Source organism: Rhipicephalus microplus, chromosome 3 (assembly GCF_043290135.1).
Source record: "Rhipicephalus microplus isolate Deutch F79 chromosome 3, USDA_Rmic, whole genome shotgun sequence".
Taxonomy (NCBI): domain Eukaryota; kingdom Metazoa; phylum Arthropoda; class Arachnida; order Ixodida; family Ixodidae; genus Rhipicephalus; species Rhipicephalus microplus.
In genome coordinates this window covers 6,748,522-6,772,665 of record NC_134702.1, presented here as the reverse complement: position 1 = coordinate 6,772,665, position 24,144 = coordinate 6,748,522, and the positions used below count along the sequence as shown (strand labels likewise).

The 24,144-nt window shown below is 45.3% G+C and overlaps 3 protein-coding genes across 3 annotated transcripts in view; 2 read left to right on the top strand and 1 right to left on the bottom strand.

The window, feature by feature from the left end:
* Positions 1-1,668: 1,668 nt before the first annotated feature.
* Positions 1,669-13,785, bottom strand: Nsun5 (Nop2/Sun-like domain containing protein 5). Its single transcript, XM_037433712.2, has 5 exons — positions 13,358-13,785; positions 9,449-9,683; positions 8,862-9,133; positions 7,080-7,195; positions 1,669-3,094 (listed from the first exon to the last, which is right to left on the bottom strand). Exons 1-5 carry the CDS (start codon positions 13,484-13,486, stop codon positions 2,566-2,568), a joined length of 1,281 nt encoding a protein of 426 aa, XP_037289609.2. The 5' UTR covers positions 13,487-13,785; the 3' UTR covers positions 1,669-2,565.
* Positions 13,786-15,771: 1,986 nt separating this feature from the next.
* Positions 15,772-19,059, top strand: LOC142803583 (uncharacterized). Its single transcript, XM_075888809.1, has 5 exons — positions 15,772-16,111; positions 16,240-16,486; positions 18,263-18,436; positions 18,492-18,584; positions 18,656-19,059. Exons 1-5 carry the CDS (start codon positions 15,973-15,975, stop codon positions 18,948-18,950), a joined length of 948 nt encoding a protein of 315 aa, XP_075744924.1. The 5' UTR covers positions 15,772-15,972; the 3' UTR covers positions 18,951-19,059.
* A 2,819-nt stretch (positions 19,060-21,878) lies between these two features.
* Prp8 (pre-mRNA processing factor 8) overlaps positions 21,879-24,144 on the top strand; it is a 218,037-nt gene continuing 215,771 nt past the window's right edge. Inside the window, exon 1 of the mRNA XM_037433717.2 lies at positions 21,879-22,016. The gene's annotated coding sequence lies outside the window, so the exon portion shown is untranslated. The remainder of the gene's footprint in view (positions 22,017-24,144) is intronic.

Genomic DNA, 24,144 nt, shown 5'->3' with positions numbered 1-24,144 from the left:
TGCTTGATGCAACTTGCTGGACCATGATGCTGGAGTCTCTCATCAACTGAAGTTTTAGCTGCTTGTACAGATGCTCGCTGATACAAGTAATTGTTGCTCCTGTATAGAGAATTGCATTTACTGGCTTTCCGTTGATGAGAGCACTGAAGTGTATTAATGAAACTCTGGGTCGCCCTCCTCGTTTCCCCGTTCAGTATCAATAGCGGACACATTGCCGCGGCGCGGACATTCGTTGTGCCAGTGAAACTGTCGTGAGAAACCAGCAGCTGAGCAGTATCTACATTCGTTTTGCGGGGCACACGGTTGACGAGTTATTGTCAGTTGCTGCGATCTGTTGAAGAGACGAGGACCTTTTGATGCGATACTAGCGTTACGAGTAAAGGAAACTCCTCTCACCCGTTTTAAAGATGTCTCGACCCGCTGAGCAGCGGTGAGCCACTCTAATGACGAGTTGAAAGACAGTCCGGCGAGCGCCAGTTCCACATCAGGAGGAACACCATCAGTCAGTCCAGAAATGATGTGGCACTCTTTCAGGTCAGCCAAGGAACCCAGTCGCTCTTTCTCGTCGTAGTAGTCCTTGATGGTCTGCCCTCCTTTCAGTCGGTAGTGAATGAAGAGACAGAAGGCATCTCCGTCAGCCGTAGCAAAGCGGGCTTGCATGTCACGCTTGATATCGTCCCAAGTTGTCTCACCGTTGCCGAAAATCTCTGTCAGGTACCACTTGAACGCTTCCCCTTCAATGTATTCATTGAAGTGACTGACCCGATCGCGGTGAGTCCATGACGCCTCGGCTGCCTCCATGTCGAAAAGAAGAAGCCACTTGTCGATGGGGACGTCTTCTGGTCTTCCCTTGACTTCTGTATGTTGAGCGGAGGCTTTGGCTTAGGCATGGCACGTTGATGAGGTCGATCCTGTCGACTTGTGTGACGCTACAAAATGGAGACACGTCATGGTCCAGATGCCATGCGTTTATTCTAATGCACGCGCACTTCCTCTTCGTCGGCTTCTCCTAGAATCACCTTGTTAATGCGTCACACACACACACACACACACGCACGCACGCACGCACGCACGCGCACACACACACACACACACACACACACACACACACACACACACACACACACACACACACACACACACATATATATATATAGAGAGAGAGAGATCGAAGGTGTTGAGAAGATGAAAAAATGCCTGTTACATGTAAAAGAAAACTTTCATGCTCTTGATGCATACGTACCATACTTATTCTGGTCAAGAGCTGTGCAATTGCCGCAATTTTCGCCATCCTCCGATTTCGTTCTCAATGCGACCATAACGCGAGACTGCCTACTTGTCACTGGCCCATAATTCGAATTTTATAAGCCTGAAAGGAAAAGGAGCGGGCATAAACAGTTCCCTATGAAACAGTCCGTTGGCAATGAATGAGAGCCTAAGCCAAGCTCCAGAAAAATATCCCAGGCCAGCGCCGGGGGGGGATGCCAGCCCCCTATGAAGCTGCCCAGAGGGAGCCTCAGCCCCCCAGCCCTTCTTAACTTTCTGCCTATGGTCTACAGTATTGCATAGCACACATACATGTACCTATATTGTAGTCACTTAAGATTCTTAGAACACTAGCAGTGACTAGCAAAATTACAAGTCACAGAATGACAATATAAACCGAAGTCTGAAAACAATACTTTATTACATGCAAAAGTACAGTTACTCAGAGTAGAGATGTCTGCATTATAAAGAAAAAAAAAAAGCCCTGTGTTCATGTTCACATGATACCCCACAGGTATTCCACAAGAAATTACTGGAAAGCCACACATAAGCAAAAGAGGGCAAAAAACCAAACTTGAAAAATAGGTTTCCAGTCCACTTGTTCCAAAAAAGACGATTCTGATAGTAAAGCATTCATTCGGACGCCCACGTGCACGCACCGTTACTTTTTCAACATCATTTTTTCCTCGCACGGCAGTTGCCTGGAATGGCCTTTCAGGCGACATTCCTGCCATTACTTGTACTTCTACCTTCACAACCAGTATCACTAATCATCTTTCACTTTAGGACAAACGATTGTTTCCTGCTCAATTTTTATGTACCCACCCCTTATGTAATGCCCCGCAAGGGGTCTTTAAGGAAATAAAATGAAAATGAAAAATGAAAGCTACCAGTTTCCACACATACATGGATACATACACAAAATGGAGCAAAACAATTCCCTGTGGGCACCACTCATAGGTAAAGTCATGTTAACCCACTTAACTAGAACAAGTCACCTTTTTTGATGTTCAAGAACAAAATGAAACCTCAATACCAGACCAAGAATTTCTTTCTTGAATGGCTTTCCTTCATGGTCACACTCTACCTTGGGAAATAGCAAGACAGACAGAGCTCGGCCTTGTTTGTTTAGGAATTTCTGTGAATTCGAAACAAGCATCCAATGCATTGCTTTGCAGAAAAACTGCAAGTTATAGTGGGAAAAAAAAAAGGGGGGGGGGGGGGGGTTCAGTGAGTGCACACTCAAAGGTAAGAACTAATGCCTCCCTCACCAGTGTATATCTCTCTTTGACAAAAATCTTAAAGGGCTACTTTTTCAAACACAGCCAGAAAGAAGCCCCTGGTAAGCATAGTGTCCACTCCAAGGCGCACACAGTGACTGCCCTGCGAACCAAGGCCACGAAAAGGTAACTCAGGCAGCGCATGGGCCAACACAAAGCGTCCGTTTGACCGAGCCAGTACATATTCCACAACATCCTCATTTTCCTGTCTGAGCACTGAACAAGTTGAATACACCACACGCCTGCAGCGAGGAAAATCCAGGGCATGCATGAGCAGTTTGCTCTGCACAGTAGTCAACCGCTGCAGCCGCTCTTGGCCCTCAGCACTTTCCGGGTCCAATTGTTTGCCCGGTCGGTCACAGAGGCCAGTACCGGAGCACGACGGGTCTACCAGGATGAGCTCGGTGGAACACTGAGGTGCCGCATGTGGGTCAAGCACCAAGAAGTCAGTGTTGCACACACTGCAGATGGACTTGAAGCCACCATTTTTCACAAGGTGTCGCACTACTTCTAGTCGTTCACTGCTCCTGTCTACAGCCAAGATTTTTCTGAAAAAGAAAGAGTGAGCACATGAGCACAAGTCTCAAACCACTAGCAAACACTGTCAAGTTCCATGCTTTGTAAGAGCTGAAATATTGCATACTGCGAGGTACAACAAAGAACAGCGTTCTAAGGCAAATAATTTTGCAGGGTGCCGATCTGTGATAAAAGCCAAACCATTTTAAGTGAGCTGCTATAAGCACAGTATAGACATTGTGTCAGCTCAATAGCTTTAATTTGAGGAAACACCAGTAAGGCATTACACACAAGCACAGTAAACATCTGCCAGAAATGTTGCTGGTTCGTTAAACAATTACTATGAAAGTAAATCAACAGGCACAGCACATCTTGGTACGTAATGAGGACCAGCACTGGAATTCCAAACCTCTAGTGCGGACAGTCCCATCTGCTCTCATATGGCACTAATCATACATCAGTTTTAATGGCTCTAACTGGCTGCTAGCCTACTTGAAGACCCACATAAATTAACAGCGAATTAGAATAGAAGCTCGGGCGAATAGACATGAATCGATACTGGGAAACGTGTACACTTTATCATGTTCTTGACAAAGATGAAAAACAAATGGCACAGGTGCAAGCTCACCAAGAAGTTCATATACAAATTAAAAATAAAAAGTTGACATTCGTTGCTAACCACTGTGTATGCCCCCTACAAAACATTTATCTTGTCGACTCCTAATATGTTTTGCAAATATATGAAAGGTAGTTCTACTCGTCATGTCACCATAATATGGGTGGCTGCACTAACACTGCATACTGAAAAATCTTGATCCGTGGGAACTCCTGCCCCCACACTACTTGCTTGATGACATTTTCTCTTGGAGAATTTTGTGTGGCTGGACATGAGCACAGTTGGTCATATAGCACCGTCAACTGATGGTCACCTTGCTTCGAAGAACAGGGTCCCACTGGCTTAACTTTGGCAGAACTCTGGCATTGCTCCCCTGACAGGTGTCAGACGAGGTTGGAAGAGACCGCGTCGAGGAGTGCATAAACAACTTGGCCTCTCAGGCTAATGGCAATCCTTTGCCGCTTGTTGCCGGCCAGTACTTTCTTTGTCTCGTTGAGGCCACCAGCTATGGCAGGCACAAATGTTGTTCTGCAGTTTCGAGGCCCTGAGGCAGTGCCTTGTGATCATGCCCTGTTTTTTTCCTCAAGACGTGTGTGTGTAATTTCTGTTTCTCCTGCTATGGGGTGTGCAATCATGGGGGCACCTGCCAAACAGTAGGTAGGGCATCCAAAATTGGTCTTTCATTTATTTTATGCATGCACTATGCACAGCCACGAAATGATACATTTTGTAACTTGTATTAATTGGTGAACTGCATACTTATGTCACGACTGTATTTTGTGCAAAGCAATAATAATAAGCATGTTAAATAAACTATCTTTTGGAGAGCCTCGCCTAGAGTTAGCAAGAGGTATGCAGAGCGGCTTGTTGTTATTTGGGGCAAGTTATGCGAGTGCTGCAGAGCGCAGAGTGAGTTCCCAAGTGGCCAGCTAACAACGCCGATTGGTTCCGCGAAGGGGAACGCAGAAGACCAACGCATGGAACAACGGCGATTCCATTGTTCACACAGGTCACGAGCAGAGCTGTCAGTCAACCCCAGTTTGGGACAAAAAGGGGAAAGCCTACTCGGAAGTGCGTCTCGCAAGAACCAGGCCAAGCGCGGTCGTCTGGTTTTCAGCAAATGTTTTAGCGTTCACGTGTGTGTTTTGAGAATGCCGCACGGATGCGACTACTGGACCGACCGAGACACCGAGACGTAGGCATGCGCCCTTTGGTGATAATACGGATTTCCGAGCATATGGGTGAGCTTGTCCCCCCCCCCCCCCCGCTATACATGATTGCCAAGTGTTCTTGGGATGGCGGGGAGCCTCGCTGTTGCATGTACACATTGTCAGTGGCCTGACAACCTTCTGACTATGTTTAGGACGGCTTCTACAAAGCAAAGTTTAGTGATAGAGTTCGAGCCTGAGATAGGCTACCGACAAACGCCAGATACGCGAGCTGACATGGGAGAGAGTGCGATGACACGCGTTGCGCACGGAACCTTGCGTGTTATATTTGGTAACATGATTTTCACCAATGCTGTGTCTGTTATGAAGATGTTTCTGCCATTGGTTGTGATGATGTCACCCCCCCCCCCCCCCTCGTGGGATTGGCTTGTGTGCAGACCCCTTTTTTGACCGAGGGTTGAAAAGAGGGTGTTCCAATGTGAAATGCGAGAGCGGAGGTTCGAGCTTGGACCTAGGCAGGTGCCAGAGTGCTGCATTAAAGCATCTCATTACCGGACTATGGCTCTCCTTCGCGCTGCCACCAAGCACTCGAGTCATCGAGGGGCACCCAATCCGAACCTCATACACCTTCCCTCCATAGCTAGTGTAGAAGCTAGCTGAGGAGTAAGAAATCAACTCCTGAGGTATCCCTCATTGTGTGAGTGGGCTGGCTGTCTCTACACAGTAATGGGCTGAGCTCTCGTGTGCAGCGGTGTGATTGGTACATGGCATGATAGAAACACGGGCATAGCATAATGACATGCTTTGGCTGCAAATACAAAAACACAAAGTAAAGGAACACACAATGAGAAGTGCAAGCGGCTTGTCATTGTGCGTTCCTTTCCTGTGTGTTTGTGTATTTGCGGCCAAAGCATGTCATTAAGCAAGTACCAACTAGGCCAACAATCAGTATTGTTACATGGACATAGCATTCGCCATGGAGCTTTGGGAACTTCATAAAGGGTGCTGTGCCCACGCTGTTCCCAGAGGAGGTGCTGTTCAGTGCATATGACTATGAAAAGCGAGGCTGTACCTGCTCCACGGCAGGTGTGACAACGCTGCGCTATCTCACCTCCTCCTGTTTCTCACAGCTCACCAAGCACAGGGATGGAAGCGGTCTTTTGGAGCAGCTCTGGGAGCAGGAATAAATCTGTTTTGGAGCAGCTTTGTAGCAGTGTTGGAGCATAAAAGGATGTTTCAGAGCAATGCAAGTTAGTTTTGGAGCAGATTTCTAAGTCCAAATTCATTCAGAAATCATTCTAATTCTCTTTTTTATTTAATTTCTAAGAAGCCCAAGAAAGTTCAGTGTTTTTTAGTAAAAAATGAATGCTGATGAACCAAGCAGGATTACCAAATTACTATGGGTGTGTGTATGTGTAAAAAAGTCTAAATTGAAAGGCTTGTTTTCTTAGTCAGATGCAGTATTAATGAAAACAGACAATAATGACAAGGAAAGTATAGGCGACATTATTAGAAGCAATTTTAATGTAAATGTGAAGAAAAGTGGACCAAAAGAGATAACTTGCCATTGACAGGAACCGAACCTGCGCCATTCAATTAACGCGTTCGATGCTCTATCATTGGGCTATAGTGGCGGTCATCCCCCTCCTCTCTACTTTGTAGAATATACATGTGCAATTAAACATGGGAGCATCACTCATCACATCACGCACGCACGCGTGCGCGCGCGCGCACACACACACACACACACACACACACACACACACACACACATATATGAGGAATAAGTGCAATGGTTTCGATAGAAAATGCAGTCCAAAAATAAGACTGCAAACGTACGAAACGCCATTTTTACTAACATTTCAGAAGGAGGGCGTGCCTTTATCAGAGAAAATGATGAAAGCCCACGCAAAGCCTATATATGAGCGGCTGGATTTGGTATCCCCAGAATGCGTCATGTTTCACTTTTTGACACTAGATAGCAGATTGCCAATGCAAATCAATTGATAGACGTGGCTATATGTAATATACGTGACGTTTTGCGATAGGCTGCAGTTGTTGGTGAACATGTTCAGGGATTGCAAATTGGTTTACAAACTATTGCAAATTCTTATTTCTTCAAAGCAGAACTGTTCCAAATCAAACTTTGTATGCATCGAACGTAAGCCTGAAACAAAATGTATCATCTCTTTATCTGCCTCGAAAAAGATAGAAGAGATTCCAAGTGCTCACCCCGTGTTATTCATAAGTGCTGCTGCATAGGAGGTTTTCATGCCTGGGGCAGCACAGGCATCCAGCACCACTGCACCTGGCCGTGGATCCAAGGCAATTACTGCCATACCTGATGCCTGAAAATGAACAGCACGTCCAATTGCTCCGATTTCATTTGTCGCATAAGATAACTTATGTCACTATTTCAGCACAGCTATCTGCAATTAGTCAAAGACCAAACATTATCCAAATGCTTCAATACTTAAGGAGGCATTCACACAGCTGTGTTCAGAGAGGCCAGCGAGTGCTGCAAACGGCACCAGTGACATATGGGTGCAAGCTTAAATTCCAGCTTGCTCAACTACTATTGGCAATGGAAATGAAACATATTTTTCTATTATTTTCTGTGTTGTTTCGGTTCGATTGGTGCCCTTTGTCTACGACACAAGTAGCCCCTTCTGCCTCCTCTGTACTCTTTTGACAACATACGTTGTCATCTTTTGTTAAAGCTTGTGTAGGTGATTTCTTTCATGTTTTTTCTTTTCTTTAGGGGGGGGGGGGGGGACATGGTATGAATTAAGGTTGGGTGGATGTGGGGGTGCTACACTCCCTGCACTGTCGTTTGCGCCTTGTGGCACACGTCCTGAGAGTTTTTATCATCATCATCATTATTATGGTTAGCGTAGTACCGTCAGCAGTGATGCCTAGCGGTCAAGTCAGATGGGCGGTCAGATAAGATTGGCGAGTCTCACTGACGCGTGGCGGCTGGCATGAACGGTTGTCTCCGCAGTAGGTGCATAAGCGGACGGCACCGCGGGTCGTATGTCGTGGGCACTCTTGGTAAGTCGAGCCTTGGCGGCGTTGCCTTCACGCTACCTTGTGTTTATTGTTATATTTGATTGAGTGTATTGGAATATTGTGTAAGGTTGTGTTTAATGAGTTGATCACAAGTGATGTATTCATTCAGCTGGCGATATCGCCGTAGAAGCAGTTAAACGAATCTGTCGTTTTTTTGCTTCGACTGTGTCGACCGTGTCCATTCCCTCCGAGAGTGTTGCATCATTTCAAGACCCCACAACACACACACCTTTACAAAATGTCTGTGTGTACACACAGACATTAACAGATATTCAGAATAGGTGCCAATGCTGCACATTTATATAGTTATTCTTCAGTGTGTTCACAAGGAGTACTGTGTTTTGAGTGTTTTGTTGTGTGTTCCATTTTCACTTTTTCTTTTCAGATAAATGGTTAGTGTTGTACACAGTAGTCCTGTTTGTCTCTAGAGTGTGGAAATTTGTGTCACTTCACGAGTGTTTGCCCCCACAAAGATGCACACCCTGAAATGACCCTGGGATTTCCCTATCATGAAAATTTTTATTTTGTATGTTGATATACATGGCACACATATCACGTGTATGAACATACGTAAACAGAGATCGATGTTTGAAAACCAATTTACACATCCTGTGTACACAGAAAAAAACTTCCATTATTGAAAATGGCTTACACTTTGCTTGCATGGGTGCACGTCTGCACTTTATGGAACGAGAAACAAGTGAAAGAAAATGCCGCTCGTTTAAGGAAGACATTCCAACTTTGTCAACAAACATTGATGCAACACTGCGTTCCACAGTAACCAATAAACACTGTTTGCACTAAAGACTGGATCTGACCAATTCATACCATTTGTTTGTTAAAAAAAAACGGTGTAGCGAGAGCTCGACAAGCTTTCCAGTTTGCAAAACTTAACCCTCCTGAATAGAGCCCCTGCCTACATTTTTGTTGCTCATACACACATACCTTATCCTGCAGAAGAACCTGCAAGTTTTTCACAAGGTCCAGTGTGTTCAGCTTGGCACCTGAACCAAACACAAGCCAGTCCCGTAGGTGAAAGTCCTTGAGGAACTCGTGTGGCTGTAGGTGCCGCACTCGCTCCAAAAACCAGTCCAGTCCACGTCGGCGTGGGTAACGCACCCACCGGAAGCCCTGTCGCTCCAATTGTTGTATGACCGTAGACGTATTCAGCAGCAGAGTGTTGACGCGAGCATATCGTGGCAGTGACACCGGCAGAACTGCACAGGAGCACACTTTCAGTCTATCTTCTCATCTGGGTCAGGGGTGGCCTCATGGTAAGCCTCGTAGACAAACAGGCCGAGGACCAGGTGGACGCAGAGCACACTGGCCACGGTGGCACCAACCGAGCACGCCGTACTCGACGCATGCCACAGCTCAGCCAGCGCCCACTGGGCTCCGAAGAAGGCACCCAGAGGGAGCGTCACCATCAGTGCCGTGTACAGCAGAAGCGTGGCCAGTGGGCCTGCCATGGCACCTCTTAGCTCAGCAAGCCTGCGCAATACACGAGGCCACCCCCAAAGAGTCATTATTACCTTCCTTGGACACAGCTGCCAGGGCCTTCTCAAGCTGGGGCCGGCAGGCAAGAACCTGGTCACCACGTGCACACATCCCTGGAGGGAAAGGCCGCTCCCCGAATAGTGCTTCATGAACCAAAACCAATGCTAAGGGCTTAGGCAAGTCCAGCAGTGGGCTCTGTGTAACCACTGCCTCCAAAATGGGCAGCTTCCGACATACTCGTATCACCAGTGCGGCCAGCTGAGTCTTGTTCTGCACCCACAAGACAAGCCCCACGCTATTGACTCTAGAGGTGTGCAAATGGTAACCATCAATTCAAGGTTACACAAGATATTGTCTTTGGTAATTTTCTGTGAATGTGCATGCCCTGCATGTTTTCACACATGCTTTTTGGTAACGTCCGAATTGCTCAACTATCCATCACACTAACCAGCTTTTGTACCATCAAGAGCACAATGCTAACAAGGGTTCCACTTTCAACACTGAAATATATCAGCAAATACGACACCAAGATCCTCCAAGTAGAGTACTAGTTGATGTGGAGTCATGAAAAATATGAGAACGAACATCCAAATCAGCTACTAAAGGTCTTAGTGGTTAAACGAAGTCAAGAAGTGCCAAAGTGCTCATAACATACACTAAAACAACTTTCTTTGACATTTGCTGAGGAATAGTTGAAAAAACACAGGTACATGGGCTACAGGGACGGTACATGTGCTAACTTTATAATGACCCAACACTTATTTTTTGAAACACATGAAAAACATGCATGTGTCCCAACGGACAAGAGTGAGAGAGAGAATTCATTAACAGAAAAGTAGAGAGGGGTGTTACTAGCAGCAAGTATAATGTAAATGTGAAGAAACGAAAGTGGACTAAAAGATAACTTGCTGCTGTCAGCATTGGTAGAGCATCGATGATCGAGCATTGGACGTGTCATTCAAAGGTCCCAGCGTCAAGTTATCTTTTCGTGCACTTCCTCTTTTTTTTTGTCACACTCACAATACCCTTACTACTAATGATATTCCCTATACTTTCCTTGGCCTCATTGTATTTTGTTTGTCATTAATGTTGGGTTCAATGAAGAAAAACAAGCCCTTAAATTTTCACTTATTTCCTTAATGTGTCCCAATGTTTTTTGTGCTATTACACAATGCGTTAACTGGCTAGGTTTCCTTAGTATTTCTGCCATAATAAAGGAAAACCTGAGATGGTGACATGTCATGCATATATGCAAGTGCTTGTGAAAATAGTCAAACAATCTCATTTGCATTTTCCTAAAGCTTGGGAAATGAGAAGCTTAATATAGTGATTATACTAATATTGAATACATTATTAGTGCTAAGCTTAATTTTATTCTATTTTTTACTTTGTTCTTTACAGGCCATAGATAGTTTAGCACTGGTGGAGACACAAGGATCACAGGAAGACACACTGGATGCACAGGCACTACTTGCTCTATAAGAATTGCGCATGTGAAGCCCGTGGTTCAGTACGTGCCCCAATAAGATAGCCAAAAGCATCGCAAAACATTTGGGGGCGGCAGCACATCCGTCCCTATACTCTTTGGAAGGACAAAGATGGTTGGCAAAAAAAAAAGCACGATATTGAGAAGGAAGTGCGAAAAAACACTGGGTTGCATGTAGACTTGTTTGGTTACCTGAATATGCCTATGCTTAAAGAGCTGCCAAACCAAAAGCCTTTTTGTGTCCACTGCTGCCTTGATGACACCACCACTTGTCTGTTGGCTCCAGCGACACACCACACATTAAGATTTCTCATCATAATAGACGAAATATTCAGAAAGAAATTAACTGGTCAAATCACCCTTTCCTACCTACATGCTAAAAGACTGCTAACACCAGGACTGTTTTTTTTTCTTTTTTTCTCTCCTTTTTTGACTGTTTTTTTCTTTTTTCTCTCCTTTTTCGTAACCTTACAAAGTTATATACCATTTTCTTTAACTTTTAACCCAGTGCAATGTTTCAAACCTGAAATAATTGATTGATTGATATGTGGGGTTTAACGTCCCAAAACTACCATATCATTATGAGAGGCGCCGTAGTGGAGGGCTACGGAAAGTGCTTTAGGAATAAGGGCATTTCCTAAAATGTTCATTAAATGAAATACATTGACTAGAACACTGTGCGCCTTTTGCAGCATATGCATCTACAAACGTCCCTTGAAACTGCAACTGCAAGTTGGAATAACGTCTACAGGGCAAAAAGAGATATATGACCAAGAAAGAAATATTCACACCAGAAATGCTCACTCACGACTGAAGGGTTATTGCATGTGTTAACAAACATATATAAGAAAATGGGGGTCCATCAAATTTGTCACGAAGGGGTACAAAATCACTAGCAACCAAAGTGCGTGTTTACAGTTGATTGATAAATTTAGGTTTCTTGTGTTGTAACAATAGCAAAGGTTAATTGACTTAAACGAGCTGCTGTCTTATTAGAAACTGCAAATTATCAGAGCAAGGCATCCCATAAACAAGCTGTGATCTTATTAAAAACCACAAATTATCAGAGCAAGGTATCTCGGACGTGAATTATAGTTCCATCCCTTCGCCATTAAACACGTTTAGAATGTGTCTACTTTTCCTTTTTCCAGCACGTGACGTGTCCATAAAAACTTCAAAATTCTGTAGCTGTAACATTTCTCTGCAGTCTTGTGTTAATGGCCAAATCAAACAGCAATATGAGCAGTTCATCGTTGAATAATTATGAATTCAGTGATCGGCTAACATTCCTCCCGATAGCATGCTTTGATCACATGAATCGGTACGCAACAACTCGCCACTCATCTACGTTCGACGCACAACCATCCTGTGATACCTACACTGACTGCATTATTCATTTATCATTTCATGCGTACACACAGGTGCGTTTGGATCCTATTCAACAAGCGGCGTCATGTTTTTTTCGTTTTGTGTTCGCACGACGCCAACGAGAAGCAGAAGAGCCAATTCTCTCGGCTTACCAACTTTTCCCACAGTGCCCCACGCGCCCGCGAGGCGTTGTGGGATGGCTTGAGAAAGGTCTATTTGACTTTCCGCAAGTCTCATATTGACATGCGCAGTTGTACCTTGTCAGGATTCGCTCGCAGGATTTCAAGCTGGACGGTTGTGCCCTCGCGATCTCCGACTTCAGCGTAGCTCCCGCCGACTGGTTCGCCCTCCGCGGTCTCCTGATGCCGTGTAGCTCTCGCATTGTGGCACCCCGCCCTTGGACTGCTTCGACCGGATCCCCACTTTCCTATCTCCTTCTTTTTCCTCTCGTTGGCTGTCTTCTTCTGCTTCTACTTTCCTTCTATTCTTTTTATCCCTCCTTCCCCCCACCCCTATAAGGCACTGCGCCGTGTCGCCTAAAGGCAGACAGAAATTAGGTGCCTTTTTCCTCTTCATTGTAACCACTACCACCACCACCACCTTGTCATTTTGCAGGTATCACATATTTGTTCTGTGCATTATATTTGCTTCTCGCTCTGTTTTCAATGCCATGTCACGCATGCGCAACATTATGAATAGATTTATTTGAACTCGCTGGGTGCGACGACACTAAACAGTTGTCAGTAGCGCCTGTCCTGTGTTTATTTTTCCGTTTGCGCTCGTTAGTTTTAGCGCTTCCTTTTTTTCAGTGTTCATGAATAGCCAACTAGCCCAACAGTTTAGCTGTTCAGCTAATTGGACTTAAGCGTCTGCTGACAGCATTGCAGTACTCCTGTGTGGATCAAATCCTCTCAAGCTGTTTGCGCAGCTTCCTTTGATCTACCGCAACACTGCATTTTCTTTTCATATGTAAAGTTTGCCCCCCCCCCCAACTCTTCTTTTTGGAACCGGCTGGTTCCAGGGTATGTAGTTGGGCAAGATGGCAAGTTTCGCGCACGCACGCTGCTTGTATCAGTCGCGCCTTACTCACCGGCAGCCGGGAACTTGCCACCAAGGTCTGAAGAGACTTTGCGGGTGTGTTGTTTAGGGCGTCAACGATGCGCGCAGCCTCCTTATAACGCCTTGGCGTGCGGATAAATCCTCGCCATTCCTGCGGCATCGTGTAGGCACTGCAGCGTTAGATTACTTTGTGCTTCCTTAAGTAGAACGAGCCTTCATGATATTCAGCTTTTCAGTTTCCAATGGACCATGAATAGCACACGCGAGCACACCTAACCTAAAGATACAGTGCACTAGATAGTTCACTATACTAGAGTGCCTAGAATATTCTCCTAGTGTCATGAACAGGCGCCTTCCCCATCGGCGACTGGGAAATTGATTTGGATTCAGCGTTAGGGGGCGCTACTTGCAACTGGCGCGTCAGTTTGCGTGCCGGCCGGGCCTTTCAACGTTGTGTCGGGTGGCGACTTGTCTGTGTGGTGAAGCGTGTTCTCGCTACGTTTCGAATATGTGCCGTCCGGCAAACCTTTGGTGTCGTCCGGCAGGCCTTTGGGAGCAACGATCACCCTCCCCTGAGCAATTTTTTGGTCGTCATCAATAACATGGCATTTTACAGCCTCGCCAGACCCCCTAAAAGAGGTAACTCTCCTCCTGAACTGGTTACTGCTCTTTTAGAGCCTTCTAATGTGCCCGAACAAAAGGGAGCTCGTGTAACAGCCCTTGTTGATAGCCTTCTGGATGAAGGAAACCTGCCGCATGCTGAAGAAGTGCTGGAAAGGCATGCCTCCCTGCTTGACCATGATGGCATGATAGAAGAAAAGAGCGATAGCCGGCTCATTTTTTATATAGCTGGCTATGTTGTGCGCAAATCTCTGAAAAAATTTCCATGCCCTGATTGTGCATCTTGTCTCTGCATTATGCCTCTGCAAGCAGAATCGAACTGCAATGCCACGCTGACGAATCAGTTCAACCATGGGGGCCTGCTCTACCCATCAGACGCTCTTGAAAAGCTCATCACAAAGCTTGAAAATGCTTTCACTGTGTTTTTCAGCCGGAACAAGCTTCATGCCGAAAGCTTGGTTAGCTTCTTGCTTTTTCTTCAGGGTCATGAACTTGAAAAAGTTGGCTGCATTGAGCACGGTCGTAAGCTCACTACAGCGATTATTAAGTTTTACGCACTCACCAGACTGCACTTCTTCACGAAAGCAACAAATAAGAGCCTGTCCTCTAAGCGAGAGAAGCAAAAGCTCTTGCAAATGCGGCGGTATCAGTAAGGTGTTCAGTGCTGTTCATGTAAAAAATGTAAATAAGTTCCTGGTACAGTGGCTTTTGTAATTAAGAAATCTGGCATTGTGAATCTGTTAGGAGTTCGGAGCTGCCAAAGTGAAAAATGTAAATAAATTCTTGACACTGACTTCTGCAATAAATGTTGATATTGTAAATTGACATTTTGTATTGGTTTGTTTTTCCTTACTGCTGGTAACTCATTCGCAGGGGGTCCTGTTCGCCAGTGGTTTCGTCTGGCGCACTGTCATTGCTTTGGCATTATTTATTTTTCTGATTACTTCGAGGCGTGAAGGGCCAATTGAAGAGATAATGACCCTTGTACGTGGGTGCGTCCAGGCCTGCCACCGAGTGCAGGGAAAGTAAGTGTCCATAATACATTGTATATATAAAAAGTTGCGAGAAGAGGGTTTGTACAGTGCCTGCGATTCTGCACATGACAACAAAGTCGCGACAGCAGCCTACCGGAGGGAATGGTGGTCGCGGATGAGGAGAGAAATATGTGATTTTTTGTGTTGAGCAGTCGTACCGCTGGGAGCGCCCGGTTGGCCACCCCTTAATTACCGCAATTTAAAAAGTAGCATTGGTAACGCGTGAGCGGCCAATCTATGAAGAGGCGGCACGGCAGGAGGACACAAAATCTCAACAAGGCAGAGAGCTCGCATACATTTCGTTCAAATTCACACGCTTTATTTACAGTCTGCATGGAAAATGCAGGATAACAAGGCAATCGCGTGCTAAGCCATGAAACCACCACTGCAATTTCAACGCAAAGCGTCTGCTCCGGCTTGCTGCCTCCCCAGCTTGCCGAAACAGCAGCGCGCCGGAGAGCGGTACTGCCAGCTGGCGGCTGTATCGCATACCATTTCCCCTCGGCCGGCCCGTTCACGACACTAGGAGAAATATTCTAGGCACTCTAACTATACTAAAGATGGCTGATGCGATCGCAATTCAAGCCAATAAAAATCCCTATCTATTCACGCCTTCATGAATAATCATGGAGAAAGAAAACAACTCATTCCTTCATGGAGGAAAAAAAAAAATGTATGCCATACATAAACTCTTTTTTAGAAACGTTTTTAGAACTAGTTTTAGAAACATTGGACTGAACTGCCCGCCTTCTCTAAAAAAGAGCAAGCGAAAGTGCAGGTCTCGGGAGAAACGTGGTCTCTTCGTTTTGGCTGCACCGGCTGAACCAGTTCAAAGGGTGCAGCACCTTCGTCCTCGTTTTGCCGGAGCAGCGCGCGCCCTCTGTCGCACCCTCTGCACTGGCTCCCTCGTTTTGTCTAGGTGTAAGCCTAGTTCCTGACGAGTTCTGTACCGGCGTGCACGCACTCCAAAGCAGGTGCAGAGTAGTGCAGCATGGCGGGCGTCCCCCCAAGGCCAGAGCAGACGACGTTGCAAATAGTTGTTCAGGGCGTTCAAAAGGAAGTTAAGGCACTTCACAATCCCGACGGGTCATTTATGACGGACGCCAACGGTTACGTCTATGAGGCATCAGGTAAGTCAGGCTGCATGCATTGCCAAAAAACGTGGTTAGCGGCCAGGAGTCGTAGTCGGTCAGCAAACAGCCTCGTAGCATTGCTTATGCTATGTCGGTATTTTTAATCTTGGTTTTCGCCCTTGCAGACGGCAAGCGCGTTACGTTGCGGTTCATGGCAGGGAATCGTGAAAATGACCCCCCTCCGGCACAACCGCCGACGCCTTCTCCTGCCTGCGACGGCGACGTTGACAGCGATGGGGCTTTAGCCGCATTTCCAGCAGCAGCCGCGTCGGCTGAAGATGTGGAAGAGCTTTGGAGCGCCCGAAAAACAAGGTTCTTCATCGCCAAATACTCGGAAATGAAGGACTTGGTGGGAAAAACCAGGGCACTTCGGTATGTCATCCTATGTCCAAAATTATTTGCAGCTTTTTATTATTCCGTTTCACTCTAGGCAAGCACCAACAAGATAAGGGCGCATGAAGTTCACAATGGCGATGGTTATTGTTGCCTACATTTTACTGCCAGCAATTTACATTTTACTGCCCCCCCCCACTGAAAAAAAATTTTGGCTATGCGCCTGACTGTGACATATACGTTTACATATACACACAAACAGTATGTATAGTCACGCACATATATACACAACGAAGGCATTCGTAATGTTTCATTAAGTCAAGTGATCTTCAAAAACAGCGACGGTGCTTTTGTGTTGGGCATTGCACAACCGCTGTCTTGCCGAAAAGGTGCAGCACCTCCAAGCTCAAGCCATGTTGCAAGTGTAGTGCTGCCTTGAGAATTTGCACTAGAGGGAATTGCATGTTGTTATTCTGAGGCACATCTCTAGCAAGTCTCGCCCTGCAGTCCTTGTGTCTTCACTGTCTGTCCGCATTTCTCTCGCACTGCCACTTTTCAAGATGGTGCAGCTCATTGTTAAAAGAGATATGCTTCTTGACACGTGCTACCCTATCTTTGAACCTAGACTGCGCCGTCGTGTCAGCAAACAAGGTTGCGCAGCTGCATGTTTTACAATGCAAAGACAGGTTAGAATATGGCTGTCTCCTTAGTGAAGCTTTATGATCCAAAAGAGTGATTTACACAATGTTCAACTTCTCCAACATAATGCTTCCCGCACAAAAAGAACGTTCGCAGTTATCAGAAGTGTGTGAATAGTGAATTTCGGAACCTAATCAAGTAAGAGTCAAATAGTAATGGCACCAAATAGAATACAAATAGTAATTGAATACTGTTTGAATAGTAAGTAGACCATTTTCAAAACAGCCTTAGAACAGAACATTTTATTTGAAACAAATAGTCACAAACTTTCGACAAAGGCCATTACAGTCAGTTTGAATCTACTCAAAATACCACAATTACGAAAACTAAGGTAATCTCGTATGCAGCAGGAACTAGAATATTCGTAACATTTTGTAATTGTAGGTTCAACTACGGCATTGACTAGCGTTATCAACGTGAGACTTTGTCACCTCACTTTAAATAAAATTGGGACACAAAAACAAAACAATTTACAACCAAACATTGCAGATACAACTAAATATGTAACGGAGCAGATCAACCCGTCATCACAACATGGCCTGCGCACTAAAAGCGGATAACAATGGGCGTTGAAATTTACATCTGCAAGAACAATTTACGCAAACGCAAAACTTGTATCTGTTGCTAGTCGTGAAGCTGCAAGCACTCGTAGTTCCCACCTTTGGTTATTACAAGACGAAGACAGGAGCTGATAAATGCGATACAGCTAAAGTGCAGTAAAAATTGAGCAAGAATGGAGCTTTCAGAAGCGCATTCATTCGACAATCAATATAGTGTAGGTAGTCTTGCAAAAGCTTGGGCTGCGTACAGGTCACATTAGGGATTGAAAGAATGACTTGTAGCTGTTTCGTTGTTTTGGGGTTCTCCCGCCAGTGCCGATTATTAAAAGAATATTTGTTACTTAGAATATGTGCAATTCGATTCGACTTAGGAACCGAATACAGTGCTGTTTGATTCATTATCCAAAATTTTCGAATAATCGAACATCCCTAGCAATTATCCCTGAAAGCTACACATATGAAGTACTAAGGAAAGGTTCATGTGCTACTGCAAGACTTGGGTCACGTTACGTCGCTTCCTTCTTTCCTACTAACTGTGCTTTGCTTTTTTGTTTAGCACAAGAAGGCTTCTGTGGAAGAAGTTGGCTGAGGCCATCAATACGGAGTTCTTGTGCAACGTGACTGCCACACAAGTGGAAAACAAATGGAAGTCGCTGGACAGAGCATATAAAAAGTCAAAAAAAGACAACAATTCTTCAGGTCACCACCGTGTGAACTGTGAATATGAAGAGTAAGTTACGATTGTGTCTTCATATCTTCAGTGATTCTCATAGTGTCTATTACAGAGAGCTGGCAGAAGTCTTGGAAAAAGAACATAGTGTAAATCCAAGGCTGCTCTTGGAGCCTGGAAAAACAATCCTGCCTAGTGCAAGTCCAGAGTAAGTAAAAATTACTTAATTTGTGCTGTAGCCTGGAAATGACATGGCACCTGTACAATTACTTTCAACAGCACCAGCATCACTGAAGCACCTCAAGATGCAGCAGTCCCAGTCGAGTGCAACACAGCATCCAAAGTTCGGAGCAGCACAACGCCAAAAAGGAAGCGCCAGAGTAGGTCCCAAGTCACGCCGCTCTTGGAGGCATTAGAAAAAATGCAAGCTTCGAGAGCTAAGCAAGAGGAGGCAGCAGTGAAACAACTGGAGGAAAGAAAAAAATGGGAAGAGGCAAAGGCAAAGCGGCATGATGAGCGCATGCAGCGATTCGATCGGTTGATCGACGTACTCTCAAATAAGGACGGGTTATAATATGGGCAATAAACTTTTATAACACTAGCAGTGTCTACTCCATCTAATTTGTTAAAAAAAAACATTGCTTCTAGACGCGGCACCCCACTTCGCAAAACATTTGCACACTGAATAAATCGCGAAGCAAAGATGAACTTCTAGCACTGTTCCTTTGCAATGAACTCTCGCAGAGACTGACTGTAGCCTGGCAGACTGCAATCAAAATCTCCTTCACTTTCATCATTGCCCACATCTTCTTCTTGGGGAAGCGTTGCAAGTTCCTCAAGGAAGTCCCTTTCATCGTTGCACATGTTGTGTAGCACACACGCAGCCATAACTATATAGCAGCACTGTTGCACACTTTTTGCATCAACAAGGTAGAGCCTCCTAAAACGCTGTTTAAGCAGGCCGAAGGTGTTCTCAATAAGCACTCGTTGTTGACTGTGTCGTTTATTGAAGCTCTTTTTCCACGTAGGAAAAGAACTTCCATTGTCCTTGAATGGGGTCATGAGCCATGGCATCAGTGGATATGCACTGTCACCCAGTATATAATTGTCTTCACATTCCTGAATTGCGCGTGCAAAGAAGGGGCTCTCCCTCAGGACACGGGCGTCGTGAACCGAACCTGGAAACCCAATAAACACGTTCAGCAACTTGTTCCTGTCGTCGCAGATTCCTTGCAGGATTATCGAAGGCCACTTTTTCCGGTTGAAGTAAGACTGCGTAGATTCGCTTGGAGTGAGTATCCCGATGTGTGATCCATCGATACAGCCGATGGTGTTTCTTGGGCCCTTGCCTTTACTTTTGGCGAGGAAGCCGTTCTTTATGCGGGTCACTTCCGCGCTACTAGGCCAGCAAATTATCTCATCGCTAATAGCGTGTAAGAAGTGAACGACCCGTGTCACACAAACATGAACAGACGACTCGGTAACATCGAATTTGTCGCCTATGGCGTACATAGATATTTGTGAGCCTAGGTACACAAGCGCTATGAGGCATGTTTTTTCGGCACTGATTTGTTGGCGGCCTTGCACTGCCCTTGGGTAGAAGGCTGAAGTCTTGAACTTGGCCCTGAAACTATCAAAAGTCTCCCTGGACAGCCTGAAGAGGCGCTTGAATTCATACTCATGGTACCTGCCGATAATGCTTTCGTACCCGGGTACACGGTTGGCATCGTCGCGCACCAACGCGCACGCGACCAAGATGCACGCATCGTCGTACTCATCGTCGCAGTCACTGCAAACGGCACCGCTGACGGAATCGTCGTCGCTGCTCGAGTCCAGCAATTCCATCGCAGTCACAAGAAGTGCCATCACGGCCGTGTATTGATCGGACAAGGCGGCGGAGGCGGCTATTTTAGGCTTACACTACAAGGTGTTCTCCGGCATGACCTACTACACTCCTGACCTGTTCAGATAGCGGGGTTCCTATGGGAGCGCGTGTCCCCGCTCTCGTTCAACCGCTCACCATTGGTGGCGCTACCTATAACCTGTTCGTCTGTTTCTTTACGGTTGTTTTGTAGGCGCTGGTATAAGAATGCCTGCATTCTGTAGTGAACTGGCGGCATATATGTGACTATTTCTTCCCATACATTGCTGGTTAAGCAAGGTGTTCAGAGCGCTTGAGTATTTATAGCACACTGGTTGACAAACGTGGGAACCCGTAGATTTACACGATGTAGGGCAGCCTATGCGTGGTCGCGTGCATTTTATTGCAAAAAAATTCTGAATGTCTTTTAGTATTATTATTTCTGAATAATTCTAAATTTTGGATCATAAATACGCACTACGAGTGCTTTGTTGGTCAAAATTTGACCACAAAGAGTGAAGATGACGTCAGCGAGCAGGTGCTGACTAGCGCCACGCCGCTCGTAGGTGACGGCCCTAGCGGCAGAAGGTATGAACTAGAACGTGGGCGCTGGAAGAGGTGCTCTCTGGGCAGGTCAGGAGTGTAGTAGGTCATGTTCTCCGGCCTGCACTCACGTCAACTCACGCCTTCGTTTTGGCTGTAGCCGTCGCGCGCTAGTGTCGGCTAGTGCCGAGGCGTGGTTGAGGCTGCACCTGCACTTGCTCGACCGGCGCTGCACGCTCACTGCACCGCTTGGCACCGCTTTTTCTGCACCTGCACTTTTCTGAACTAGTGCAAGCCAAATCGAAGATTCCTACGGTTCACTGCCTCATACAAGGATCATCATCATCATGATCCAAACTTATTCCGAGAACGTTAGAATTATTTCTGTAGCTAGAGCAATTGGCTGTTTTAGTTTTTCTGAAATAAGTTTTGGGACTTTTTGTGAGGGCCTGGGATCCCTCGCTCACCCCAGCCATATTAGAAAACTCTATGGCCCCAGCTACCAGTAGAACTGGACGTTCGGTCCACCTCTGCAGGAGAGACTTTCTCCTTCCCAAGAAGAAGTTAAATCGAGCGCAGTCTTTGACTCTCAGGCTACTGCAGAAGGTTTCGTATCCAAGCCCAGCTTTATTACTGAAACTTTATCCCGGCATTTATCCTAATAGCTCTTGCAGGCACTGCGACGAATTCGCTAGCCTAGACCACATGCTCTGGCGTTGCCCCCTCGCTGTGGGGCACGGACCAATCCAACGAAGAAAAGTGGTTATCCGCCACGTTATCCGCTATCAAGATCCCCGAAGTCGGGGACCAACTGTGGCCTGTCCAGAGGGCACGTACATGCAGTGGTAGGTGTTCTCTGGCACATGCTTTTTAGTCGCTCCGGTCTAGAGGGCCCACGATGCGGCGGATGGGAGCAGCTCACCGCGTTCACTACAGGACTTCAAATAAAGTCATCATCATCGTAAAAAACAATTTCAAAAATTTTATACAATTTTGTATTGCAATATATGTACAAATATTAGGTAATTTTATTTAACTATACGTTTTTTAATCAGTCCTTTAGTGGCTCATAGGCCATCATCATCATCAACATTAGGTGCGCATTTCTTCTATGGTAAAAACGTTGTGATTTCGACACCGGCTTTGTCTTTTCTGCTGATAGTGTACCAACTTTTGTCAGAAAGATCCCAAAACTGCCCAGGAAGCATGTTTGCAGTGGAGGTAGCACCACGTAATGTAAGTCTTGACGCCGAAACAATTTGTGTGGCAGTTGGCTGATACGTGCATGCTTCGCGTACTCATCAACGCGCGCCCATCAACTTGCCATGATTGTACAGCAAAAAATAAGCGAGAAAGTAGACGAAGTGGCTACTAACACACAGTACAACTGTAATACAATACTTGTAGAGAAATCATATTGGAGTGACGTAGTGTATTAAGTGCATCGGAAGAAAGAAAAGAAAATTATTAGTAGGCTTAATTATAAATTGCGTGCAACAGAAGCTTTTGGCCAGACTACAGCTGGTCATGAGCACAACGTGTGTGTTGTAAAACCCACGCTGTTAAATAGACGGCTTCTGCATTAGCATGTGCGTGGTTGTGTTTCGCTGCATCTGTGTCGTACGTTTCGACTAGGAGGGTCGAGTGGCCAAACTCATTTTGGATGCTATACTTGTAAATTGGGTTTGCGTTGCTTGGGTATGCACGTTATTTTAAAATATGGGGAGCATTAGACTGGAGTTTTTAAAAGCTTTTAGTTGCTGATGCTGATGACCTCAGATGGATGGCGCTCACCTACAGAGGGGGATGGGCCAGGAACCGGGCGGCAGGATACTTACATGAAACTAAAATAAAATTAAAGCCAATCTGAAGAATTAGTTTAGAGATAATACCGCCAATAAACAAAAATGTTTGCTGAGCAAGCGGTCAAACCATCTCTTGTTCCTGACAGACATCGCTACGAATTATAAACTAAAGATCTGAAAAGGTTAGGGTTCACTAGCACGGTAATCTATCAGTTGCATTGATGTAATAAAACACAGTGGAGCATATATCCCTGTGGCAGTAACCAAATGAAGTGCCGCCAAGTGATAAAAGTACTGGTAGATTTACTTGTATTCCTAGCTTTTGTAATGGGGCTACTAAAATCTTTTTCTCTATAAGAGTAACGACGACAGAATAACAGAAATTTTTAATTGTTTCAATTTCGTTGCAAAAAATGCACAGCGGTGACGCCTCGAGTCGAGCTTTGTTAAGGTAATATTTTAGTTGTGGAACTGTACAGCGCAATCTGGTATAAGTGACCTCTAACTGGCGAGATACACACCACTGTTTATTCCAGCAATACCTTATATGCTCGAAATCTTTAAATTTATCCAAATTGCCTATTCTCCATTGTAAACAAACATTTCGGAACCTTAGCGCTGTCACTCGGCATTACCCACACTTAATGCGTCAACCTCATGAGTTAATACGTTATTAACACACACGTTGTGCTTAACTATGGCATTCTACAGTAAACGGCAGAGCAAAGGGGGCAAAAGTATTATTGGCATTTGATAAACTGAAAATAAACGGCAAAATGTTTATCTGGAGTGAACACGAGGATCGAAGAACTGAACAAAAATTGACACCTTCCACAGGTATTTACCCGACAACTCACCATGACAGGTGACAACAAAGTGCTAAAACTATCAGAGTTTTATCGATGAATGCTCGCGGTGTACTAAATAAGCCCAGCCTGCTAGAATGCGCAGTTGCAGCCCATCAACCTCACGTTGTAGTTATCACCGAAACTTGGTTTCATGAAGGTATTCAGGATTCAGAAGTATTACGGTCGTATTAACGGCTGATCCGCAAAGACACAGAATCACGTGGCAGAGTGCTTGTTGCAATTAAACCGAACATTAAATTCACCGTTCTTGATAGCATACCTGGTCATGAAACCGTTTGGTGTAAACTTACTTTTCACGGAAAAAGTATATTCCTGGGCGGAGTGTACCGACCGCCAAGTGCTCCAGCATTTACCTCGATGTCATGCACGATAACATTGCACAGCACACCAACTCACGTTCTAATATTATCATCACAGGTGATTTCAATTTACCTTGAATTAACTGGGCTAATCGTTCACACAACAATACCGATATGAAAAGTGCTCAATCATTGTTGTATATGTCATTTACTTTCTCTCTAGATCAACTAGTCTTTAAGCCGACCAGACTAGTTGGTCCCTCACGCTCTGTTCTTGATCTGATATTTGTTAGCAGTCTATTTCATGATATTACTGTGAATATTGAAAATGGTATTTCAGACCACAAAATGATCGTATTCTCCTGCCCTATTTCAGGCAACAGTGAACGCG

Excerpts from the sequence above, each read along its gene's own strand:
- LOC142803583 (XM_075888809.1), top strand. The coding sequence starts at position 15,973 with ATGGCGGGCGTCCCCCCAAGGCCAGAGCAGACGACGTTGCAAATAGTT. Across the intron at positions 16,487-18,262 it reads GGAAAAACCAGGGCACTTCG|CACAAGAAGGCTTCTGTGGA; the intron begins GTATGTCATCCT and ends TTTTTTGTTTAG. Across the intron at positions 18,585-18,655 it reads CTGCCTAGTGCAAGTCCAGA|CACCAGCATCACTGAAGCAC; the intron begins GTAAGTAAAAAT and ends TACTTTCAACAG.
- Nsun5 (XM_037433712.2), bottom strand. The coding sequence starts at position 13,486 with ATGCCGCAGGAATGGCGAGGATTTATCCGCACGCCAAGGCGTTATAAG. Across the intron at positions 9,684-13,357 it reads TGGCAAGTTCCCGGCTGCCG|AACAAGACTCAGCTGGCCGC; the intron begins GTGAGTAAGGCG and ends TTGTGGGTGCAG. Across the intron at positions 9,134-9,448 it reads GGCAGCTGTGTCCAAGGAAG|TTCTGCCGGTGTCACTGCCA; the intron begins GTAATAATGACT and ends GCTCCTGTGCAG.